Source organism: Drosophila ficusphila, unplaced genomic scaffold, assembly GCF_018152265.1.
Source record: "Drosophila ficusphila isolate 14025-0441.05 unplaced genomic scaffold, ASM1815226v1 contig_791, whole genome shotgun sequence".
Classification (NCBI taxonomy): Eukaryota; Metazoa; Arthropoda; class Insecta; order Diptera; family Drosophilidae; genus Drosophila; species Drosophila ficusphila.
The window spans coordinates 24,482,692-24,506,471 of record NW_025064737.1 but is presented as its reverse complement, the minus strand read 5'-3'; the positions used below and the strand labels follow the sequence as shown (position 1 = coordinate 24,506,471).

At 50.6% G+C, this 23,780-nt stretch overlaps 1 protein-coding gene across 7 annotated transcripts in view; it reads right to left on the bottom strand.

Annotated features, from left to right (window-relative positions):
• Positions 1 to 543: 543 nt before the first annotated feature.
• LOC108097525 (serine/threonine-protein kinase Doa) overlaps positions 544 to 23,780 on the bottom strand; it is a 36,441-nt gene continuing 13,204 nt past the window's right edge. For 2 of the 7 annotated variants that reach the window (XM_017199862.2, XM_017199860.2), the window contains 10 exons: positions 23,440 to 23,638; positions 3,828 to 3,903; positions 3,100 to 3,166; positions 2,927 to 3,040; positions 2,771 to 2,861; positions 2,536 to 2,706; positions 2,302 to 2,471; positions 2,126 to 2,239; positions 1,846 to 2,036; positions 544 to 1,775 (listed from right to left, as the gene is read on the bottom strand). In XM_017199862.2, the coding sequence (XP_017055351.1) occupies positions 1,648 to 1,775; positions 1,846 to 2,036; positions 2,126 to 2,239; positions 2,302 to 2,471; positions 2,536 to 2,706; positions 2,771 to 2,861; positions 2,927 to 3,040; positions 3,100 to 3,166; positions 3,828 to 3,903; positions 23,440 to 23,638 (1,321 nt within the window). In that variant the 3' untranslated portion in view covers positions 544 to 1,647. The other 5 variants (XM_017199858.1, XM_017199859.2, XM_017199863.2 and 2 more) reach the window with 5 other exon arrangements.

Sequence of the window (23,780 nt, the reverse complement as noted above, 5' to 3'; positions counted from 1 at the left end):
GAGGTACCAGGCGAACAGAATGCAGTAGTAGGCTGCATTTTGGCTACTCCTAAGATTTTCCAGATGCTCCCAAAAGTATACTCCAAATGTTGCGTCAGCACAATTTGCATGAGCCCCCAAAAGGATACTAAAATTTTGATAGATTAAGAAGACACCGCAGCTTACTGGCTAGGAATCTACTCCCAGCGAGACCTTTGAGACGTCTCAAAAGGCAAGGCTTTGCCAAGACGATAAGGAATCAATAAGAACATACTATATATAATCCTCATCTTAATGCTGAGGCTTGGTTTACTTTTCTCATTGGTGACACCTGTGTTGTTAAAGTACTTTAATTTGCTGTACAGATTCTGCACTAAATAAATAAATAAGAAAAATAATTTTGGGACAATCGATGTCTTGTGAGACTTGGATGCGAGTCTAGTCAATTAACTAATCTTAAATTTAGAATCCAACACTGTGTCCCCGTTCGCTGTATATCCGAATGGTTAGGATATGCCGAGACCCACCGACTCCGTTTTATAATTTAAAACAAGATCTTACAAATTCTTTTTTATTTAAGATTTATTTCAATTTTTAATAACTTGACATTTTTTATCTTATATGCTGGTTGATCGGGTTAAATTGCAAATAATGTAATTTATAATTAATATTTATGTAATATTAAACTAACTCACAATCATTTGAATTAAGTATGTATGGTATATATTAAAATATACTCTAGGGCTCGTACGATGTGCATGTGTGTATGCGTGCGTAGCAATGTGTGTGTGAATGGGTTGATCCTTCGATATTCGATATTCGATGGTAGAACGAAAACGAACAAAACAGACCGGCGGCGAGTTGCACACACTTGAAAACGTATTCTAAGAGAGATGACTCCGGGCTGCTACTGCTGAATTTACACAAATGCGCTGCGATCGCCGTAGTGCACACAGGGCGGCATAACAATTGCTCTTTACATTTACAATTATCCGTACATTCGTACATTCGGGGGCGGTGTACATAATGGCTTGCATTAGCTTACAGTTCACGCTCTCGAAATGGCGTATTAATTACAAATTAGTCGGGGGTCCCAATGCATGACAGTGAACATATGGGGATGCATTTCAACTAGCGTGTAAGCGACTTTCTTTTCTTTCCTTATTTTACACTACACTTGTTACTCCATTAGTCGGTTTTGCAGTCGGTCGATCGGTTGTCTCCTTCACTTCCTTTGGGGCGCACGATTTAGGACATTTACAATTAGGTTCAAGGTTCAAGTGTCGGGAGGACGCACCGCACTATCAATATTATACACGATTTGGTTATCATTACAGAACAATCACTGTTGGCGGGTATGGTACAATACACAAGGCGCGGCGAGCGCTACACAGCTCCAAATGATGCACAGCAACAGGTGCACGAATTGTGGGGAAACAATGGATCAAAGGGGATCGATGGATTTTTGTATAATAACATCTATACAAGTCAAGTTCAAAATTGTAGTAAAAGACTTTAGCTCTTAAAGTAGGGTTCTGCCGCAGAGTGGCTGGTCTACTCTGCGAGGCCGGTGCAAGACGTTGCTGGACGACTGCTCTGAGTGTATGCGTGCATGAGTGGGTGCTTGGGCAGCGCCGTCTGTCAACAATAACCAAATCGCTGTAATTCTCATCTGGAGAGGCTGTGCGATCGCTCGCGGCTGCTGCTGCCCGACGAGAGTGGCTGCTTGTTGCTCGCCTCACCCACTCGGTGGTGCGGGGGCAGCCTGTCGAAAAAAGGGTGGCGCAGGGCTTCACCTGGAACGAATCAACAAGAGGAGGATTAGCATGGCATGGAAGTCAATCGGATCGGGGGATGGCAGCTTACCTAACGTGATGCGCGACGAGGGCTCGTACTCCAGCATCTTCTTGATCAGGCTGAATAGCTCGCAGTGGTCCTCGCTGTCGCTCAGCTGGCACAGGAACAACGGCTTGCAGTGGTCGCGCACGTAGCGACCCGCACTGGACTTCTCGTCCCAATCCAACTTACCGTGGTAGAAGTACTTTGTTTTGGTTTTGCTATAAAGAGTATGGTTGCTACACGTTAAACGATTTCGGTGAAGGGAACTGCGCCTTGGGAAATAAAAGCATGAGCTGCATTGTATTACCGTGCCATGCGATATGGTATTTGTCCCAAGATCCGCTCCATCATGGCCAGGTGCTCGCGGTTGTCGTGCGTTTGGAAGAGCGTGATGCCCAGATACAGTTCGAACAAGATGCAGCTGTTGGCGAAATTTCGAGTTGATTACTCAATGTGCGCACTCGTGGAGTGGCAAGCGCTTACCCAATGGACCAGACGTCGCAGGGCTGCGACCACCCCAGCTCCAGTATGACCTCGGGCGCGCGGTAGTGTCGCGTCGAGACAATTGTGCTGTGGTGCTCGTGGTCGAAGGTGGCCGACCCGAAGTCGATCAGGCGAACGTCCGTGTTCTTGACGCGGCGCACCTCGCGATTCTGTGAGTGAAAAGGTATTCATAGGTCTGGGTGAACTGATCAGTCTTGAGCTGTCTTTACTTACAATCTTATGATTATAGTGAGAAGTGTAATCCGAGTCCACAAAAAGTATGTTCTCTGGCTTGAGATCTGTGTGCGTTAAACGATTGTCATGAAGAAATTTCACAGAGTAGCATAATTGATAGGCCATGTGGCGCACTTGGTCCAACGGGTATGGCTCATAGTTGTTCTCACGCTGCATAAAACGAATAGGAACTTTATCTTACAGAATTCACTTTAGAAATCATCATTCCACTTACCAAAAAATCGAAAACACTAAGCCCCAACATTTCAAAAACTATACACATGTGTCCATGATAATCAAACCAGTCAATCATTTTCACGCACAGGCTGTTCGAGTAAAAAGATTGTTTAATAAAAATATAATAAGACAAAGAGTGGATTTCATGACTCACTGATCGCAATGCGGATCCTTCTGTGCAATCTTTTCCAAGGCATTAATCTCCAGCTTGGCAGCTTCGCGGTACTTTTCCACGTTCTTAATAATCTTTAAGGCCATGCAATAATCACTGGAAGGATTAAAACAATTTAGCATTGGTTTACTTTATATAAAAGTAACTAAACTTACCGCTCCATGTCTTTGACCTTGACCACACGTCCGAAAGTTCCCTCGCCCAGTGTGGCCATGATCTTATCTGAAATTCGGGAAAAGGATAGCGAGTTGTAGTAGGGCTTCGGACAAGTTCAAAAGGAGTGTTAAACGTTAGCTGTCTGTTTTATTTTCTCTTGTTCTAATGCTAATCCTGAAGCTGTAACTAAGTTTTCGATGAGGGCTGGGCAAGAAACTAGTTTGGACTCTAAGCGGAGAGTGTGTACGGAAAGAGCTTGTATTTTCAGTATTATTTCGTAATTTATACGCCAAAGTTCGTGTTCGGTTTATGTGTGAAAACTTCCCAGTTGAAACTTGTGGTTGGGGAAATTTTGTAGCCGGTAAAAGATAAACTTAGGGTCGTCTAAGGCAAATTTCGGAAGTTGAAACGGTTTTCGCGAAACTGACGAGAATTGTGTGAAAACTTTCAATTGTTGTTTTGTCCTTCTCTTTTTTTTTTGTATTTGGTTCAAAATTGTCGTAATTTCCCGATTGCACGCGACGCGATTTTGGTCTTGCTGTGAGTTAATTAAGAAATAATAAAGAAAACTTGGAAATACTTCAAACTAAAAGAGAGTTATTAGAAGAAAGGAGAGAGTAGTGTGGACTGGTGGCTTAGCCTCTCATTATTTTTTGTAACTTTTTTGTTTCTGATTGTTGTCTAAACATAAGTATGGAAAAATTAAAAACCAAAAATTGTCACGAACATCTGTGATGGAGAATGTCTCCGGTGTGGTAAATTAAGTGACCATCAGCATCATCTTGAATGACGGGCTTTGCTGTCTGTTCGAGCAATCGATCGGGATCGGGATCGGATCGGATCGGTTCGGTTCGGATCGGATCGTTTTGGAGCGGAGCGGAGCGATCGACGACGTAACGTAGGGTGGTCGTTGCGGTGGTTGCCGTTGTTGCACGCAGCGGGTGGGTGGTGGTTGCGATTGGTGGTGGCGAAGATTGCGATTGCGATTGCGATTGCGATTGCGTTGCGGGAGGTGCATTTCGGTCCGTTGAGAGAAGCGAGAAACGGCGAGCGGAGAATTTGCGAGCGAGAAGTTGTTGGGGGCGTTGTTGTGGTTGTTGTTGTTGTTGCAGTTGCAGTTGAAGTTGTTGATGGCGGGGCAGTTAACAGACGTACACAGAAGGTGCGTGTGTGCGTGTGTGGCAAGAGTATGTAATTTGAAAGAGAGAAAAAGAAACAAAAAAAGAAAGAGAAAAAAGAAACAAAAATTTATATTTTTCCAGGGGTTCCAAGGGTTCCAGGGGTCGAAGGTCGCAGATGGCAGGTCGCAGGACATCAGGTCAACATCCGATTTCGGAACATCCCACGTTGGCACCATTAGCAATCGCATTCCGTTCACAAGTCGGCCGCAGATAGCCCGTTAACCAACCAACATCATCATCATTTCATCATCCCCATCGAGTTGTGTATGTACATCATCATCATCAACCCATCATCATCATCATCATTGTGATTTTCATCATCATATTCAGAAAAAACACGAGAAAAATACGTTTCGTTTGTTCGATAAGAAAATTAGTTCGGACAAATTTTTGAGATTTGTGTTTACAAAAATGGTTAATATCAAAACATGTACAAACAATATCATATATAATGGCATATAGGTATATATCGAAAATGGCATATATAACGAGTTATATATATTTATAGATATGTATAGGAAATGCACCAATAGCTGTGCTCTTGTTTCACGGGCAACAAAAAACAACAAACCATTTTCGGGGTTTCCAGCTTTTAGCTTAGTAATTCAATTAATGGCTTCTTGGCAATAATTCGTGAGTGTAAGTGGTAAAAGAACACATATAGTATGGTATAGTAGGTCTGTCGGGGTCAGAACACATATGTATCTTACGTTGCTTCCTAGTTTTAGTCTCAAATCATCGCATGCAAGCAGGCTGAACATTGCAACAATTAGTAGAACATCAACAGGGATCAGGGAACAACATGGAACGCAATCCGCAGTGCTGTTAGCTTTCTGTAGTAGTAGGTCGACTGACTGTCTGAGAAGTAGATGGGATGGGGATGTAGGTGGGGCTCCCGAGATGGGGAGTGATAGGCAGTTAGAAGAGGCGGCGCCAACAAAGCTCAAGCTGCAAACTAAACGGCCAGCCAGCCAATCCCCTCAATGAGTGGCTGCAACTGGGAACCACTGCTTACAAAGGTCGAGAGTGTCTTTGGAATGCGGGACCTGCTGAACAGCGCCGACGAGGTGGCGCTCTTGGCCAGCGAGTAGTGGTCGTTGTGCTGCAGGTACGAGGACGACTGCTGCTGGTAGGCGTCCAGCTGGGACCTCTGCGGATAGAGCGAGCTGCCCGCGAGCGCGTTGGACCGCCGGCTGCTGCCGCTGTACGAGTCGTGCAGGTAACTAGACCCGGAACTAACTCCCGTTCCGCCCGAGCCCGGCGGCTTGTAGCGATCGAACTCGCTGAGCACCGCGGCGGTCCGCGAACTGGCGCCCTGGTACCGCTGCTGCTGCCGCCGCGCGTCCGCCGCCGCCAGCCGGGCTCCGATCCCGCCGAAGGCCAGGGCGCCGGAGCTGGAGGAGTGCAGCAGCTGGCTGCTCGGCTTGTACTTGGCCAGGTCGTTGTTGTTGCGATCTGAGTGGGGCAGAAAGCGGCTCTTGTTGGTGGTGCCGGAGGAGAGTGCCGTCGCTGCTGCCGGTGTGTGGTTAGAAGGAGCGGAGGTGCTAGTGGATGAGGAGGCTGTGTTCGAGGTGGGGGTGATGTTGACAGAGGAGCTGGCGGAGCTGCTGGTGCTGCCATTGACGGACGGGATCTGTGTCTGTGGTTTGGTGGACGTGGTGGTGGTGGTGTCTGATGTGTGGGTTAGTTGCACACCGGGCACAGCCGAATCCGTCTCGGTTTCCGTCTCCGCCTCTTCGGAGGAGCTGCTGCCCGAGGTGCTTTCGGAGGAGCCACTGCCTTCGCTACCGTCTCTAGTTACTTTTTTGCTGCGCGACTTCTTCTTGGGCGCCTCCAGCGGGGCTTCCGCTGCTCCTGTTGCTGCTGTTGATGCTGCTGCCGCAGTTGCTGCTGCAGTGGCCGCTGCTGCGGCTGCCTCCTTGGCCTTCTTGGCCTCCTGTTCGAGAGCAGCTGCCTCCGCCTCGGCCGCCGCCACTGCCGCTTCAGTCTTCTTCGCCTCCTCGGCCGCCTCCTCCATGCGCTTCACTCGATCCCTCAGCTCGCGGCGCTTGCGCATGCGCTCCTCGAACTTCTTGGCCTCCAGGAACTGGTTGTCCTCGCGCAGCAGCAGCAGAATGGCTGCATTGTCCTCCGAGGAGCGGTCGTCGGCGAGGATCTCCTTCTCCTCGGCGGTCAACTCCGGAGGAGGCTGCTCCTTGCGTCGATGGGCAAAGCGGTTCCTCGAATTGAGCGGGCGATCTTCGGCGGGTGCTGCTGCATTGCGACTGCTGTCGTGGATCTCAGCGGCCAGCAGGCTCTCCACAGTTCTGGTCCTTCCATAGGCTCTTGTGGTCCGTGGCGAGAGGGCTTCTTCCTCGCCCGCTCTTCTTCCATACCGACTGGAGGGATATCCGGAGGCTCCTCCGAGACGCAGGGCGTCGTGGTAATCGTACCGCTGGCCATAATCTAATGGATAGTTCTCGTCGAGCAGCCGATTGCCGCTGGTAAGGTAGCCACTGTCATTGGACTCCGCCATGTAGCGCTGCCTCTGAGCTCGGGTGCGGTAGGGAGTGCGCTCCTTGCGGTCCGAGGCGTTGAAGGAGCTGGACGAGAGCTTCGACTTGGCCAGCTGGTGCGAGGTGGCCGAGCGGAGCAGCCCGCTACTTCCGCCGGCGCCATGGTCGTCCGGCTCCAGCGTCTTGTCGCGATCCTCCTCATGGCGTCGCCTTCCGGCCGCTCTTTCCAAGATGTCCGAGTACTTGTTCTCCAGCCGCGAAATGGCAGACTGCTTGGCTCCCAAAGAGGTCGATGACGTGGTGGGTGTTCTGTCCTTGTCCAAGAGCAGATCTCGTCGCTGCCAGACCAGACGATTTTTGTGGGGGATTTAAGTTTGGATTAAGATTCAGTTTCAGACTCAGATTCAGATTCAGTTTCGGATTCGGGGGTTCAATGGAGAAGGAAAGTGCCCAAAAGCGGCGCTCGTGTGAAACCAACTAGAACGGGGGTAAAACTCTTTACGCTCCACGAAAGAAGAAGACCGAAGACTGAAGACCAAAGACCAAAGACCGTAGACCGAGACCCAGGCCCAGAGTTAGACCCATTTAAATGGCCTTTTCGGCAGTGGCTAATTATGGGGTGCTTGGGCCTTTTCATTTCGCACAATTTCACTGCCATTAAAGCCACTCTATCCGGCTTTCTCCAAGTATTTTGGGTTCGAGGGGCGGTGGGCTGCGGGGATACCCCTTATTTTTATTTAGAATGCCTAGCGAAATCTAAACAAAAAAGTCCACGGCGCGACGACCTTCAAAGTTTATATATAAAGCGGCGGAAAATCGTGAAAATCGTGAATAGCTTTATACACACATCTGCGGCGTACAGAGAGATACAAATATAGCGGAATAGAGAACGGTAGAGGAGAAGCGCTGCGATGTTGGAATCGAAAATAAATTCGACAACGTAAACGCACACGGCAAGAATGAAGCTGAAGATATAGAACGAGCATATAGAAGCGCTATAAAATATAAACGCGCCCGTGTGGGGGCCCCTAGTATAATATCTGCACATATAGCCGAGCTGTGTGGGAAGCAACTTTCTATAGCCAGCGAATGTGGCAATAGGCAATAGGGGTAGCCCCCAGTGCAACACAGTATATATAGTACGTATGTTACCCCTTTAATTGCGCATATCTCCCCGTCCAACCGACTGATCATGTCAGACATGTCACACATTTAGGGCACTCGCTCTTTCGCTGACTCACGGTGGACAGGTGAGATGAGATTTCTTTCTCTGCTTTTCCAAAACAAAATGCCCGGGCAGTGAGTCACGGGTCTCGCTTTTGGGTTTCGGTCTGGATGTGGATGTGGATAGGGGTCTGGGTCTGGGTCTGCTGAGTGGTTTGCACACCGCTCACTTTTGGCTCACTTTCCTCCAAACCGGAGACACTGATACTAACGTCGTCTAGGTCGCGGTCACGCCTTCCGGCCACGCCTCCCAACCCGCGAATGAGAGGCTTGTAGTACCCGCCCACGGGACTCAGGTGGGTCCGCAGTCTGTCCAGGGCGTTGGCCGTGGTGGAGCTCTTCTGGTAGCGACCCATTAGGGCGGCGCTGCCGCTGCTCCCGCTGCTGCTGGGATGGTAGCCCAGTCCGGCGGTGCTCCCGAGTCCTCCTCCCGCATAGTAGCGCCTGTGGCGATCGGCCATCTCCCGATCACGATCACGATCGCGGTCCCGTTCCCGCTCCCGTTCCCTTTCCCGCTCCCTTTCCCTTTCCCCTTCCGGATGCTGTCTCCGGCTGGCCGAGGATTTGTCCGAACTGCGGCGACGTTTGCTCTGCTTTTGGCTCTGACTGCTGGCTCCAACTTTCCCTCTGTTATTATTGCTGTCATTCGTTGGGGTCTTGGAGTTGCTGCGTCTGGGTTTCGAGTCTTTCGGGTCCTCGGCTATCGCCGCCGCACTTGAAAGAGAAGCCCAACAAAACAATGAGTTCTGGCGAGGATTGGTCTTTGCTTTTCTTTGTCTTTCTGGATTCTTGGATGCCGTCTATCCACGCGGTTCGCGACGAACAACGAAGACGGAGAACGCGCTGCCACGACACGGACCAAAATTTAACTGAGCAAAGCTGAGGAAAATTTTTCGGAAAATTCGTGCGACGACGACCAAAGAAAGAGGAAAGAGGCGGCAGATGCGGAGACCGAAGTAGATGAAGGAAATAACGCTGCTGCGGCGGTGGCGGCGGCCAGAAAATATTGAGGAATCGTTTTTATTTTTGTGAAAAGTGTGAAAATATTGCGCACTTGCCAGAGCGAGACGGGGCGAGCGGGTGCGAGCGAGAGCGGAGAGCCCAATAACATATGTAGACGAGTGGGTGGATGGGATAGTGGGTTGGTTGGATGGCTGGTTGGATGCGATTCGCCTCGGATGGGAATGCTTCTCTTCTTTTGTCTGCCAGCTGGGCCATTTGCGGTGCACGCGAGGCACGCTTCATCGGAATGCATTTCACTTTGTAACCTGTGCAATTACGTTTGCGTTCGGGTTTACGTTTACGTTTTCGTTTCGTTTCCGTCAGGTTAGCAGCAAACCGGGAAATGATCGAAAGTCTTCGCAGAAAAAGCCTTGAACTCTCGCCGACAAAACAAGCAGTCAAGTCAAGTCAACAAGAAGAACAATAAAATCGCCGCTGGTTGAGCGGAAAAGAAATAAAAAGAACAAAGCGAAACATTTACGTTTTATTTTAAACGTGCTCGCGTATAAATAATAAAGGAGCATTGCAGTTAAACAAAGAGCAGCGAAAAGAGAGATCGCATACTTGGTGTAATCATGCGTATGAGGAAGAAATCGCCAGACATATGGGAAATCTAGAGAATTTATTTGGTATTCCCCGAAGACAGCTGAAGAGAGATATGAGGAATTCTTCGTCCGCCGAAGAGAATCGCTCGGAGGAGACAGCTGTGAAAGCTTCGGGGGAAGAACTCAAGCTTTTTGTGCAACCAAAAGTTTGGTCGAAAATATTGAACTTTTGTTAGCCTTATAAAACACGTCAGATAGTCGGATTTGGCAAACATTTGGATTTGGGGGCTTTTATGGGAATACTGGAATGCAGGCACAAAGCAAGAGATCTCCACTTGAAGGCAGATCTGGGCCAACTATCCTCCATTTCACTTTCAGTTATTTATCACCCAGCAATTATTCACTCGTTAGATTGACAATTAGAGGCATCCAGCGCAAATAAAACCGACAGGGGAGTGAGTTCGGTTAAGCTCTACTTGATTTACGGCTGGCAATCAAAAGTGATAAATCAAATTTCGACTGGTGGCAGTACTCCCTCCTCAAGCCGTTTCTCCCCCTGGCAATCAAATCGAATCATTCGCGATTTATGGCCGCGAGATTTTCACACTTTTCGAGATCGACGCACTTCACCACTTCAGCTGCCACTGGAAGTTCAGGTGCGTTCGAGTTCAGCGCGATCGCAAACGCAAACGCACTCGAGCCGTTTACATAATTGGCCTTCTTCGCGATGGCCAAAAGGCAGTTGGCCGCGAGGTGGGAAGTGCAGCAGACAAGGCAGACGAGGCGGCGAAGAAATGATCCGATCGCGAGATACTTTCGACCGCGGAGTGACGCGCCGCAACTAAACTCGCAATTACGCGCTGACCACGCTGCTTAAATTCACCATCAGAGTGCTGATGCAGAGAACAAAATCTCGAGACGAGTGAAATGAAAATAGAGGGGAAATTAAACGCTGCTGAGCGAGTTTTGACCGAGTTTTTCGTTTGACGAAAGGCGACGAAAGTAAAAGAAGGCACGCAAAATTAAAAATAAATTATAAATCTTTTGCTTGATTTCTTTTGCATCGATTACCGATTGCGTTGCTGTTGCTGCTGTTGCTGTTGCTGTTGATGTTGCTGCTGTTGATGTTGCTGCTGTTTGTTATCAGGTCGTTCGCTCGGATTGCGTCGAAAGCGCTGCAGCAGACTGTTGCAGCTCTCGGAGAGCAGCTGCGTGACGCTGGCGGCGGTGGCGCTCCGCATGTACCGCCTTTGGGGCCGCTGCTGTACCGCCTCCGCGTCAGCTGTTTTCCCATTTTCAGCGGCCGCCACTGTGGGCAGAATCTTTTCGCTTTTTTCGCGATGAAAACGATTGAGAAATGTGGCCATTTCTTCTTGGCTTCTTCGGAGTGCGGATTTCGGATTTCCTCGCGTGGGTTTTCGTCCGCGATGACGACAATCGGATAATACTTAACACCGCAAAGGGGCTGGTTGTTTGGCGGTGGGTGGGTGGTCGGTTGTACCGAGTACCGAGTACTGAGGACCGTCTGGCCGTTTGAATTTTTGGCGGATCCGGATCGTGCTCTTCCGACTTGGTCGATTTCATTAATTGTACTGATTTCTGGTATTTGTTGGGAGCATGGTTTTGTTGTAGACAAATAAAATAGAATGTATTGTACGTTCTCGGAGTGGCAAGATGTACGTAGAGATCTAGTATAGACAGAGCGTATTTATGTGTAAAAATAATTGAAATTGTAAGAGATTCGGCAGCTTCGACGGAAATAGACACACACAACACCAAAGAGGCAACTCGCAGTCGCCCCCGCCACTGCGACAACTTCGAGTCGGATTTGGAGTCGGAGTCGGAGTTGAATCTAAACCGCACTCTGAATCCCCCACAATTCGCACGCACTTAGAGCCATCCGATGCTGGACTGCCAACGTGCCCCTGGTGATTTTCACAACGCGATTCCTTCACCGATCGCCGAATGCCTGCGCATTGGTCGAAACAAACAAACCGAAATCAGCGCAACATGAACGAAAGCGCACGCCACAAATACTAATTATAAAGATTGAAAATATCGGCGATGTCGAGAACCCGAGCACAGAGCACACGGCCACAGATCCGCGGGAGAGCTCCGCTGAGTGTGCGCCTCTTCCGTTGCTATTATTGTTTGCTGCGACCGAAGGAAGCCAAGAAACTAGCGGGGAGCAAGTCATTAGATCAGGTATGAATGCCTAACGCAATGGAAAATGGTTAAGGGTCACTTATCCCGGGTAAAGGGTCACAAAATCTGATAAAATGCATTCCACCCAAAGTGTTTAAATCAAGCAGGAGGTAAGGGAGTTCTCAATAGAATAGGGTATCCATCAGTCGAGTCGCTTTCCAAGTGGATAAGTCATTTCAGTCGGAGAGCGTGAGAGCAGGTCGTGCTGAGTGTTACATATTTTTAGACATTCGATTCTGCTGATCGCGCTCCGTGTTGTTTAGTGTTTTTTAATTATTAAAACAATTACATCGGGGTCGCAATTTGGCAATAAATTAGTTAAGCAAATACGTTCCGTGGAAGCAGTTAGTGGAAATCCAAAGATTCCTGCCGAAGCACTGCAATCGAGTAAACAAACAACAAGCATAAATTAAGTGGCCAGGGACTATTTTTAGAGCCCGTCCCGCCGCAGAAGAAATTGACATTGAATTTTCCGCAGTCGCCACTCGATTGTGCAATGTTGTCGATGTCGACAAGTGCAAGAGCCTGCCAAGAGGCCAAGAGATCGGACCGGTGCAGACGCCAAGGGGACCGCGGCTAAGGTTGGAGGTAAGCGATAATGTGCTTCTGCTTCTGTTTCTGTTCTTGGGAACGCTTCACACTTGAAACGCCACCGAAAGTACAGGAAGTACAAACTTGGGGGCCGAAACATAAAGCAAGCGAAGGCGAGTGGAAAATCAGGGGGCGCTATCGTCATCATCGTCTTCGTCGGAGGCCTTTTGGAGCCCAACGATGAGTCAGCCGGCTATTTTGGGTGTAAACTTTCTTTGGAAGCGGTTGCATGTTGTTGTTAGTGGGCATTTTCTCAAACATACGAGTATGTGCAGCACAAACACAAGCCACAAGGCACAAGACGAAAATAGGTTCGGGCAATAGAATCTACCTCGATGAAATGCAGTCCCAACGCGGACTTGGACATCTCATTCTGCTGCTGCTGTTGTTGTAGTGGTTGGTGTTGCTGGCTTGAGTGATTGAATATGACAGAGTTGCTTTGTTGTAGCTGCTGCTGCTGCTGCTGTTGCTGTTGCGGTTGCTGCGGTTGCATGTTCGATGACGACGACGCCGGCGACGCGTAAAACAATTGCGTATTTGTATTTGGATCGTATTGAAGCCCGGCCGCACCGCCGCCTCCGCCTCCACCTCCAGCGGAAGCGTTCAGAAACTGCGTATGCGGATGCGGTTGTTGATGTTGATGTTGTTGATGTTGCTGCTGCTGCTGGTACTTGACCGGCTGCATCTGATTGGGCTTGGGATAGGCATACGGATCGAAGGTCTGCAGCGGCTTGCGCTCCGGCTGCTTGGGCACATTGTAGTAGTTCCGACTCATCATGCCCATTCCAAAGCTGGAATGCTGCTGGGGGTGTTGCTGCTGTTGTTGCTGATGTTGTTGCTGATGTTGTTGCTGATGTTGTTGCTGATGTTGCTGGTGGAACTGCAGGGCCGTAGGCCTCTGGGCGGAGCTGAAGGAGGCCGAGTGCGTCAGCGGGCCGCCGATGCGCGGATAGCCCATCTTGGATGGCTGCTGCTGGGGCGCCTGGTAGCCGTACATCTGGGGCATCATCCCGGGCGGCTGCTGCTGCGGCGGCTGGCCGAACTTGTTTTCCTTGTTGGTGTTCTTCTGCAGGAACATGGCCAGTCCCGACTTGGGCGCCTGCTTGGGCACGTGCGACGAGGAGTACGACTGCTGCAGCTTGTGGGGCAGATGATGCTGCTGTTGCTGCTGGGTGTGAGGCAAGTGTTGCTGCTGCATGAAGGGGTCGCTGGCTCCATTCATGGCGGAGCAGGCGAAGCTGTTCCAATTCAAGAAGGGTCTCTTGTGCTGCGGATACTGCTGGTGATCCTGCTGTTGCTGTTGCTGTTGCTGGTGCTGATGTTGCTGCTGCTGTTGCTGCAGCAATCGCTGGTAGCCACCCATGGGCAGCTGAGAGGTAGAGTTCGACTTTCCGATGGGATAGCAGATCCTCTGTTGCTGCAGCGGCTTCTGCGGATCGTAGAGCTGCACTGGCACGGGGATCTGGGAATCGCCCACGTACTTGCTGCTGCTGCTGCTGCTGACGCCGCTCGTCGTGGGGCCTTCGACTGCGCTCTTCGGCTCTTTGTGCTCACTTGTCAGCGACTGCGACATGATTGCATTATTATTGCTATTGCTGGTACTTGTGCTATTGCTGTTGCTGTTGCTGTTACTGTTGTTGCTGCTGTTGTTGCTGCTCTTCAACTTTAGCATGTCGTTCAGACATTTCTCTAGCTTGTTGTCAACATCTTTCTGGCGCTTTGTGACCGCCGACGACGATGACGATGTTGGCACCTCCAAGTTGGCAGCCGACGCCCCACTTTGTTGCTGTTGCTGCTGCTGGTCGCTTGGTGTTGCTGCTGCTGATGATGAGGTTGCTGTTGCCGTGGTCGCTGTGGTTGTGGCCGTGGCAGGGGCGATGTGGAACGAGGAGGTGAACTTGGAGAGCTGCGGCAGGTGGGTGGTGCAACAGTTGGTCACCGTGAAGCTGCTCGTGCTGATCGTGCTGTTGCTCTTCTCCGATTTCCGTTCCAGCGACGCGGAGTCTCCTGGCCCGGACTCCTCGATGGGGGCCACGTGCTGCGGTTTTTGCAGCGGCTGCTGATGCTGCTGCTGCGGATTGCTGCCCTCCTGCGGCCGCCGGAAGAAGGCAGCGGCACAGCGGGGCGAGGGCACACAGGAACTGCTGGAGCTCTTCAGCACTCCACTGGGTTTTTGGACAGCCGATGGAGCGGCAGCCAAAGCAGAAGGTGCTGGTTTGAGTGGCTCCTTCGGTGGAGGTTCCTTGCGGGGTTGAGTCATCAATATCGCCGAGTTGGAGGTGCTCCTGCTCAACGCAGGCAGGTTCTTCATGTAGCAGGGGATGTGCGTCCGACTGGAGGTCCTCAGCAAGGGATTACCCCCGGGTGGACCAACTTCACCAGGGACGTGCGTCATGGAAACGCTCTTCGGCAGCACCTGTGGCTGTTGCACTTGCGGCTGCTGCTTCACCGGCACTCTGCTCACGAATCCCGACCCCGCCGACGGAGACTGCTCGTTGCAGATCAGCTTGTAGAGATCATCCTTGGTCACCGCCTGGCGCACCTTGAGATCCAGGTGGGAGAGCGAGGCGTTCTTCTGCAGCTTGTGGGGATGGTGCTGTGCAACCTGCGACTGCTGCGGTCGCTGCAGCTCCTTCTGAGCCGCCTCAGCCACCGTGGGATCGAAGATGGCCAGCTTCTTGGCCGTCTTGGCATCCACTTTGAAGGGCTGGCCAGCGTCTCCCAGCTGAGCTCCGCATATCTTCTCGTAGTTCCAGAAGGTTCGCTTCGGCGTCTGCCGCTTCTGCGAGCTGGACAGATTCTCGCTCCAGAATTCGTTCATCAGCTGCTTGTTGAGCGACAGATTGGAGCCACTCTGCAGTCCGTTTTTGGCGGGCAGCGGACGCATTGGAGTCGGCGTACTCAGCGGCATGTTGGAACTGGAAATACTGCGCTGCAGCTTGGGTTCCCCCGCAGTCTGTGAGAATATCGAGGGATAGGCCATTCGCGGGGCAACTCCTCCTCTGCTGGGGTTCTGGGCAAAGTTGATGGAGGAGGACTTGGACAGACCCGAGGAGACCGAAGGCACTCCCGGTGCAGCCTTCGCCACGGACTGCTGCGAGTTGGACTTGGCCAGCGGCTGCTGCTGCCGCTTGATCCTGTCGTAAAGATCCTCGCACTCCTGGAACTCCTGGTGCAGCTTCCGGTCCAGCTCGCTGTAGTCGGGCAGGCTCTTCAGATACTTGTTCATCATCTCGATCTCCGCATCGTAGAAGTTCGCGTCCAGCTTGGCGCTGTTCGTGGCCGCCGCCGACTTCTCCTCCAGCTCCTGCTGCTGCTGCAGCAACTTGTCCAGGCTGATTTCGTTTGACGGAGGAGAGGGAATGGCAGCAGCTATCGGCTTGCTCCCGTTCTTTGGAGCCCGACATGGCACCGGCGGAGGTGGCGAGGACGAAGGTGAGCTCGACGAGGACAGCGATATACTCGAGGCCGGACTCGAGGCAATGGTGGCCATCAGACGAGAGTGCAGCGCCGTTGCAGAGGGACTGCTGATCGTTCCCGTGGCCGCATTGTAGGCCAGCGGATGGTGTTTCCGTGGCAGCGGAGGTGTTGACTTAGGACTCGCCGGCAGATGAGGTGGACGACTCTTCCGGATGGCCAACGGCGAGGAGATGGGCGACCGCACGGCGCACTTGCTGTCCGGAATGCTGGACGATAGCACGGAGGCAAACTGCGGTGAGACCACCTGGAAGAACTGCTGTCCAGTGGACACTGGCGGCGGAGTGGGTTTCTGCATGGCTGGCTGGGATTCCTCTTTGGTTCTTAGGTTCGGCGACTGAACGTTGGCGGAGGAAACCGATGGTGGCACTGCAATTGCTGGCTTGCCGGCATCTTCACTCATCTATATGAAACAATCGCGCACTGCGAACCGTTCGGGTTCTTCTATTTAGATATTCGATTTTATCGCGGTTTTACTTGTGATCTGTGTGTGCGTTTTCTATATCTTTTAAATTAACCTTACTGCTCTTAAAACCCAAATATATTCCTAGTTGAGAGTGTAAAGTGTTATCCTAGCGTCGAGGTAAATTCTATGAAACAGATTTCGAACAGAACACAGAGGAGGAAGGAGACACCAAACACCAGACGAACTAGAGACATGACCAACACGACGAGCACGTGGACGTGGACGACGACCAACCTGCAGATACTGCTCCGGTATCTTACTGTTCTTCGGCACCACGATCTTCTTGATGATGATGATCTTGTCGCCCTCGATCTTGGTGATGGTGATGGGCACTCCGGGCATGGGGCGTTGTGGCTTCACGGGCACGGGTTGCTTGGGAGCGGTGCGGATCACCTGCGGACCGGTGAGGATGCCGCCGGGACTTGGCTTCACAGCTGGCGGAGCGGGCTTTGGCTTTGGCTTCTTCTCGGGCACGTGCTCCTTGTGGTCGCTCCGCACGATCGAGAAGCTGTAGAGTGGCTTGTCGTCGTCTAGAATGCTCTTCTGCGGCACCACCTTCTTCTCCACCCTTCGGAGCACCACTCCGAGCATGGGCGACTCCTTGGGCTTGATGGTTATGGATCCGCTGGGCGCCGTCACCCGCTTCAGGCTGACTCCCAGATTGGTGCCCACTGGCGGCGGTGTCTTGGTTCGGTGCACCATCTTTCCGCTGGGGATCTCGCGGTAGCCATCCTCCATTCGCCCGCGACGACGGTCCTCCTCTTGCTCTTGCACAACCTTTGGATCGGGATTGGTGTGCAGCGAGGGTTCAGGAGCCACCAATGGCGAAGGTCCGGGGAAGAGCGAGGTGAGGCTGCTCCGCCGTCGGTTCATGACATTCGGGGCTGATACGGTTTTGGTAAGAGGAAACTTGGTTGCCTGTGGAGCTGGTGCTGCCGCAGCTGGTGGCTCCACCCCGGAGGCACTGGAGGTGCTCCCCCTGCGACTCGCCGCCTTGCTGGGCTGTCGAGAGGCCGAGGCCGAGGCACTGATCCTGGCCGAGTCCAAGCTGCTCATGCTCGCGGAGCTCTGGAGGCGATCGGGAGCGGCGCTCCGTTCGTGATTGCGCTCCGGCGAAACGGAACGCTCGCGGGTGCGATTGTGGGAACGGGCGTCCCGAGCAGCCCGCTGCATTCGCAGCAGCTCGATGGAGTCGGCCAGGTGGGAGGTGCTCTTCTGCGGCGGGGAGTCGTCCTTGGACGAGGCCTTCGGCTGCGAAACACTCAGCAGGTGCATCTCCATGGCATCGTCCATGTTGCTGGGCAGCGAGGTGATCCTCTCCCTGGGTCCTGCATTCGAGGGCAAAGAACCCTTCGTCGGGTGCTCTTCCTCTTCCTCCTGAACCTCTTCTTCTTCGTCTTCAACCTCATTTTCCTGCTCCTTGCTGTGCTTATGCTCCTCCTCCTTTTGCCTCCGCTTCTCGCTCTCCATCACTCGCTGCAACTGGGCCTGCACCTCGAGGGCAGCGCGTGCTCTGGCCTTGGACTCGGCCTCGCGCGCCTGTCGCAGCTGCTCCTGGGCAATGGCCCTGGCTTCCGCTTCCGCCTGCTGCCGCGAGCGGGACTCCGCCTCGGCGGCGGCCGCTGCCCGCAGGGAGGCAAGGTCCGTGGCCGTCATCTGCTTGATGCTCAGGCGGCGCTCCGTGTTGAGGATCAACTCCACCTGGGTGCTGGCGCCCTGCGGCTTCTGGGCCGTGAGGTCCGGACAGCCGAGGGCTATCAGTTCGCTGAGTTCGTTGGACATTCCGTTGGATGGTGGTGGATGGGCGGTGGGCGGTCCCTCCGGTTCGCGGTCAGGTTTCTTTCTGGATCCCAAGGGGAAATGAAAAGTACTCGGTTATCTAATATCGCACTGGCGACTCCTCGAATTGCGATGCGTTCGAATGGCTGGGCGAGACTCGCGAGGCTGCCAGCGCTGGCCGCAGAGGAAACCTGCGCCAAATCGGATCTGGTCGTATTAGCTATGTTCGGATTAGATCGGATCAGATCGGATCGGATGGGAACAATCGATCGATCGATCGCACGCTCAATGTCAATGTCTCATTGGCATTTTGGCAAATGGCCGGCGACTTGACTTACTAATTGCAGCAATGGTCGTCATTCGACCAAAGACTTTTCCTCTGCGGGGGTACAAGCCCATAGCCACCCCCAATTTGTTTTGGTGTATGGCGCACATACGAATTACAAATCGCAGCAATGAGCTCACTGATCGCGGCGCCGCCTCACCGAGAAAGCCCCTTCGCCCCTTCGAGACTCTAGCCAAAAAAACCTGCACCTTGCCCCAGATATATGGCGATGTGAATATGAATATGCGGACGGATCCCTGGAGAGATCGTTTTGGCCGATGTGTGATATCTCGGTGGGGTTCATCGGGCGTCTTTTCCCCCTGCGATTCTGTGTTCCGTTCGAAATCTGTTTTTATTTTTAACAAATAGACGACGACGCACGTAAATTGGCGCAGCCGGGCGCTATACCTAATGCTCAGTACTCGGTTCGTGTGACGCCAGTGGTGCCAGTACAGTGATTCCTCAGTCAGCTTCTGCGGTCACAGCTTTAATTTAGATTACGCATCTCTGATTATCGCACTCGACTTGATTGCATTTTGAATTCACTTCGGTTTTCCATTAGTTTTCCGATCTCCGCTGATCTGGATCTGCTGATCTCTGGCTTAGCTTTCACTGTACCGAAGCACATTCACATGGGCGCACACATGCGAGTGTGTGATGGGAAAAACTTAGGGGAAAACTTTTCCACCCCAGTTGACTTTTATTTTGGTTCGCATCATATGGCCAAAATTGTACCATACACAAGTTTGTGTCTTGGATTTTCGCTACAAGTTTGTTGTGGCAACTAAATATAAATGCAAGCCTTACGAAAATAGCTTTCGAAAATTATACAAAACGCCAGCTAAACAGAAAAGCGGACGATGGAGGATGGCGGATGGCGGATGGCGGATGGAGGAGGAGGATGGAGGGCAGCGGCGCAGATCAACATGATGATGATGTGGCAGCCCGATGAATAATCCCCGCCGATCCGTGGCGCACATACATATATCACTATAGTTTGTATCTATGTGGGGTACTCACACTAACGGACACACACGTGTGTGCTCCATTTGTTAGTTTTGAGTTTTTGTTTTGATTTGCTTGGCCGCTGCGTTGTCTTCTTCTCCTTCACCTCCGCGTACACAGAGAAAATATTATAACCATTTAAGCAAACATTGAACAGTGCCAAAATGATATTTTTTTTTTTGTAAGACTAAGGTATTCAATCTAGCATCTACTTTCATAAAATTTGCTTGACATAAAGAAACCTCTGCAGCAAACAGAGTTCCATAAACTTGTGTAATTAAATAACTGCCAATTAATATTTTCTGTGTATTTGGATGAGTGAATGTTGCACTGGCCTCCTCTATCCATCCGCTTTTCTATTATAAGTATCTTTCGCCTCGCTAATTGCAAACTTGATGGAAAAGTGCAAAGTTCACTATCAGCGTTTTGGACGCCTCACAGCTGCTCGACTCCCATCCCAGTTTATATGGTTTATAATATTCCGAATTATTTACTCGCCACCGTTTGCGGGGGGTCAATAAAACAGTTTGGCTCTGGTGTCTTGCATCGCGCTTTGTTTAAACAAATTCAGACCGACGAATTGAATATCGCGCACTTTTTTAACACTCTTTGTGTTTTGTTTGATGTTTTTCGTTTTCGACAATTTTCTTCTTGCCGCTGCTAATGTTTTATTTTTAAAACACTTAAATGTTCTAAGTTTTGGGTTGGTTTTTTGGTTTTTGTTTTTTGTTTTTCGGCTGATTATGTCACGGTGCCCAGCAATTGTTTTGGGACTGCGTTCCTTTTTCTACCTTCCTCTCGGCCTGAAATGCGTTTCGGCATTGCACATACGCCCAGTGTGTACCTCTAAATATTGTTCAACTCGGTAATTTGGTGTTCCTGAGCCAAATACAAAAAATAATCAAAAACACAGAAACGCACACACAGCACACACATATCGATAAACAAAATGCGCGAAAGGAGACGATCGATATAGAGATCGGATCTGCGGATCGGTGGACCAGGGGGATATAGTCTGCGGGCGAGGGGGTCTCCGTACCGTTACACGACGAAGACGAAGACGAGGCGACGACAACGATATATAGTTTATATGGCAGCAGTGGCGGCGACACACAGCCAACAAACGAAGATTTCAATCTGTTTCGGCTTCCCAAATTTTGAAAATTCTCTGCCGAAAAGTGCTCGCAGGCAGAGAAGAGCGCAGACTTTCTGCGGCGCGTGTATTTATAATTTTCCGATGGTTTTTTAGAGCAAATGGCAAACACACACGTCCCAAGAAAACGTTTTCCGCCGGATGAAGCTGCGCGCGCATCTCGGAGAAAGGAGAAGCATCAGCTGTGCCAGAGGCACATGCGCAGTTCCCGGAGAGGAGTCCCCAACCCAAGGCGTCGCTCTCAGGAGCCGACAAGTATATATACAGATATACGAGGGATATAATCAGGCGAGAGAAAGCCCTGTGCAAATATGGTGTGTATAGCTGGGGTCAAAATAGTAGCACTGCCTATAAATCATCTACTTCCATCTTGCGACTAAATAATATACGTTAAATAAGGGAATTGTTAATTTTTATGGTTGAACAAGAAAGGAAGCCAGCTTCGGCAAGCCAAAGCTTCTATACCCTTGCAGTCATTAAATATGTCAAACAAAATACATAAAGGATAAACAACATCGAAGCTTTGAAGATTTTTCTATTTATTTTCCACATTGTCCATATGACAGCTATATGATATAGTCGTCCGATTTTGATGAAATTTAATTTGAAACTCAAGACTTATTAGAAAACTATATGTTCCAAAAATCATGATGAAAAACAACGAGGTAATCATTTTATTTCAGTTATTTCTATATAGATTTTTCGATCTTTCCTATGGCAGCTATATGATAGAATTTATCTGATTCAAGAATATTTATGGGGTCTCCTTCACTGCGTTGCAAACTTCTGACTGAAATTAGAATACCCTTTGTTCTGCAAGGGTACAAAAATTATAGGATAAATGACTCTTCTTGGCTATTTCTTGAAATTAAACACAAGCACTGCTATTATTTCGGTCTAAGGCGTAAGTTTCTTTGAGTGAGCGCAGAAAAGAAGGGCCGACCATGCAACAGACAAGACAACAAATGACACCACTCGTCGACGATCTCAGATTCTCGGATTCGAGTGACTCACTAGGTAGTCGTCATTGTGGTCCACGAAGTACTCCTCGACGATCCAATTGTCGCCGGCGTACTTGTCCACGGGCAAGTCGCAGAGGGCCACCAGGTCGAAGTGGTTGCGCTGCCGCTTCATCATCAGGCAGCGGGTTACGACCACGGAATCCCCGTCGCCGGGGAATCCCTCCTCCTGATCCTCCAGCCCCAGATCCAGGCCGCAGCCATTCGCCTTTTTGGCCGCATGCTGGATGATGAGCTGCTGCTCCAACTGCCTGAAATACTGAATCTTGACGGCGCTGAACGATGACGCGGTGGGAATTCTATGCGCGTTACTCAGCCCACTTAATTGGCGGCGACATGGGCAACTGGCAAAGCTGGCGAGGCATCATCCGCAGCAGCACCAGAGGCACTATCTCATCACATCTCAGAGAAGAGGAGAAGCCTCTGGCCGCCGTCAACGAGTTAATGTCAAATGATCAATTGAACGAAAATAACTGGGACAGCGGGGAGTGCTGGGCAGGGGGAACCGCGAAGAACCACCAACAGTGAATGGGAACTATAAAGATCTGGTTTAATTAAGAGCTATTTTTCCATATTGCGCGATGGCACGAAGATCGCATAGGAATAGCTTCATTTCTACATTTGCCAAGGTTTCGCTTTACTGCTCTATTTAAGTGCCGCTTTAACAGCGCTTCCTCTTTTCGCTATTAACTGCTTAGAAAATTAACGGCCCTCCTTTAATTGCTTTCATTTAATGGATCACTAAATTCGGTTAGGTATGCTAATATTCGATGTGGCTACTGTGTCGCTTTATTTAAACTGTCAATACTTCATGGGCACTTAATTACACCATGCTGATTATTTTATATTTCCCCAGTGCAGAGGGCACACTCCATTTAAGATTCCTAGTTTCAACACACACGCTTTAAGGCCTTGCTCAACGTTTAACTTTGCTCCAAGTACTATCTTATCAACACCACTCGCCTAGATCTGAAGTGCCTGGGCAGTTGGAGCCCTGGAACAAGCATTTCCATATTCCGCGGTATTTTAATTCTTGAATACTGATTACAGCGAGTTACTCATGTAATCACTGTGCCACAAAGACCAAGAACCCGAGCAATGTGACACAACTAATGACAAATTTAGCTCAACGCGCATAGATAAGAAAGGAGAGAGCGAGCGAGTGCAATGGCGGAGGATCGTGATAGCTGATCAGTGATCGCCTCACAGATCCACTCGACTTGTAATCAAGAATCGTACACACACACTCAGAAGGCGGGCAACATGTGAGCGATTAGGTTAGTCAAGAGTCTATGGTGGGTGGTCGGATCGATCGATGATGGCTGCAAGGGGACACAAGCTCACTAGGTAGTCGCTGTCGTGGTCGGCAAAGTACTCCACCACTATCCAGTCCTCCGTGTACGGCACGAATCGCAGGGAACAGCTGGCCAAGATGAGGTCGCGACAGTGATCTACGACCGGAGGAGCCGGCAGGTCACGCATCTTGATGTAGCACGGGATCTGGAGGCTCTCGAAATGGTCGGCCACCTGCTGCGACTTTTCAAGGTACCGCTTGAAGAACAGCATTTCTAAGCGGGATACTATACACTATATCCTATATTCTAGAACCGATCAATCGAGCGGCGCAATGCACAGGGACATAGAAACGCAGGCGTTGGTTAACTGAAACACATTCGTCGAATCGGTCCGATCGTTCGGTTTATGTACAAGTATATCTGTCCACTTATATGTTCTTTTACCACTTTGTTTTGCTTTTCAGCTTTCGTCTTCAATTTTCTTTAGTTTGTCTTTTGGTTTTCCGTTTTTCGTTGCCCTGCCTACAATTTTCACTTGTTTGCTATGTGTGGGGTGTATAAAATGAAAAGTTTTTACCTTAGCCTGCGACTGGCGGTTGTTGCGCCCACTGTCGCGTTCGTCCTTGGCGCGGTCGCGGTGCCGCCGGCGGGAGCTCGAGTGGGAGGTCTCGTCCCTGTAGCGGTACTTGTGCTGCCGCCGACTGGCGGCCGGCGACTTGCGGTGCGACCGCTTCGAGCGCTCCTTGCGTCGGCGGGAAGAGATGCTGTCATCGAAACTGCAAAGATAAAGAGAAAGAAAGGTGTCCGGTTAGTTTTCGGCGGTGTCGAGAACTGTTACTGTTACCCAACCGCGGATGAATGGCCGTCCTTGGAGCAACGCCCAGCCAATTGGACAACATGGAAAGCTACTTAGCTGAG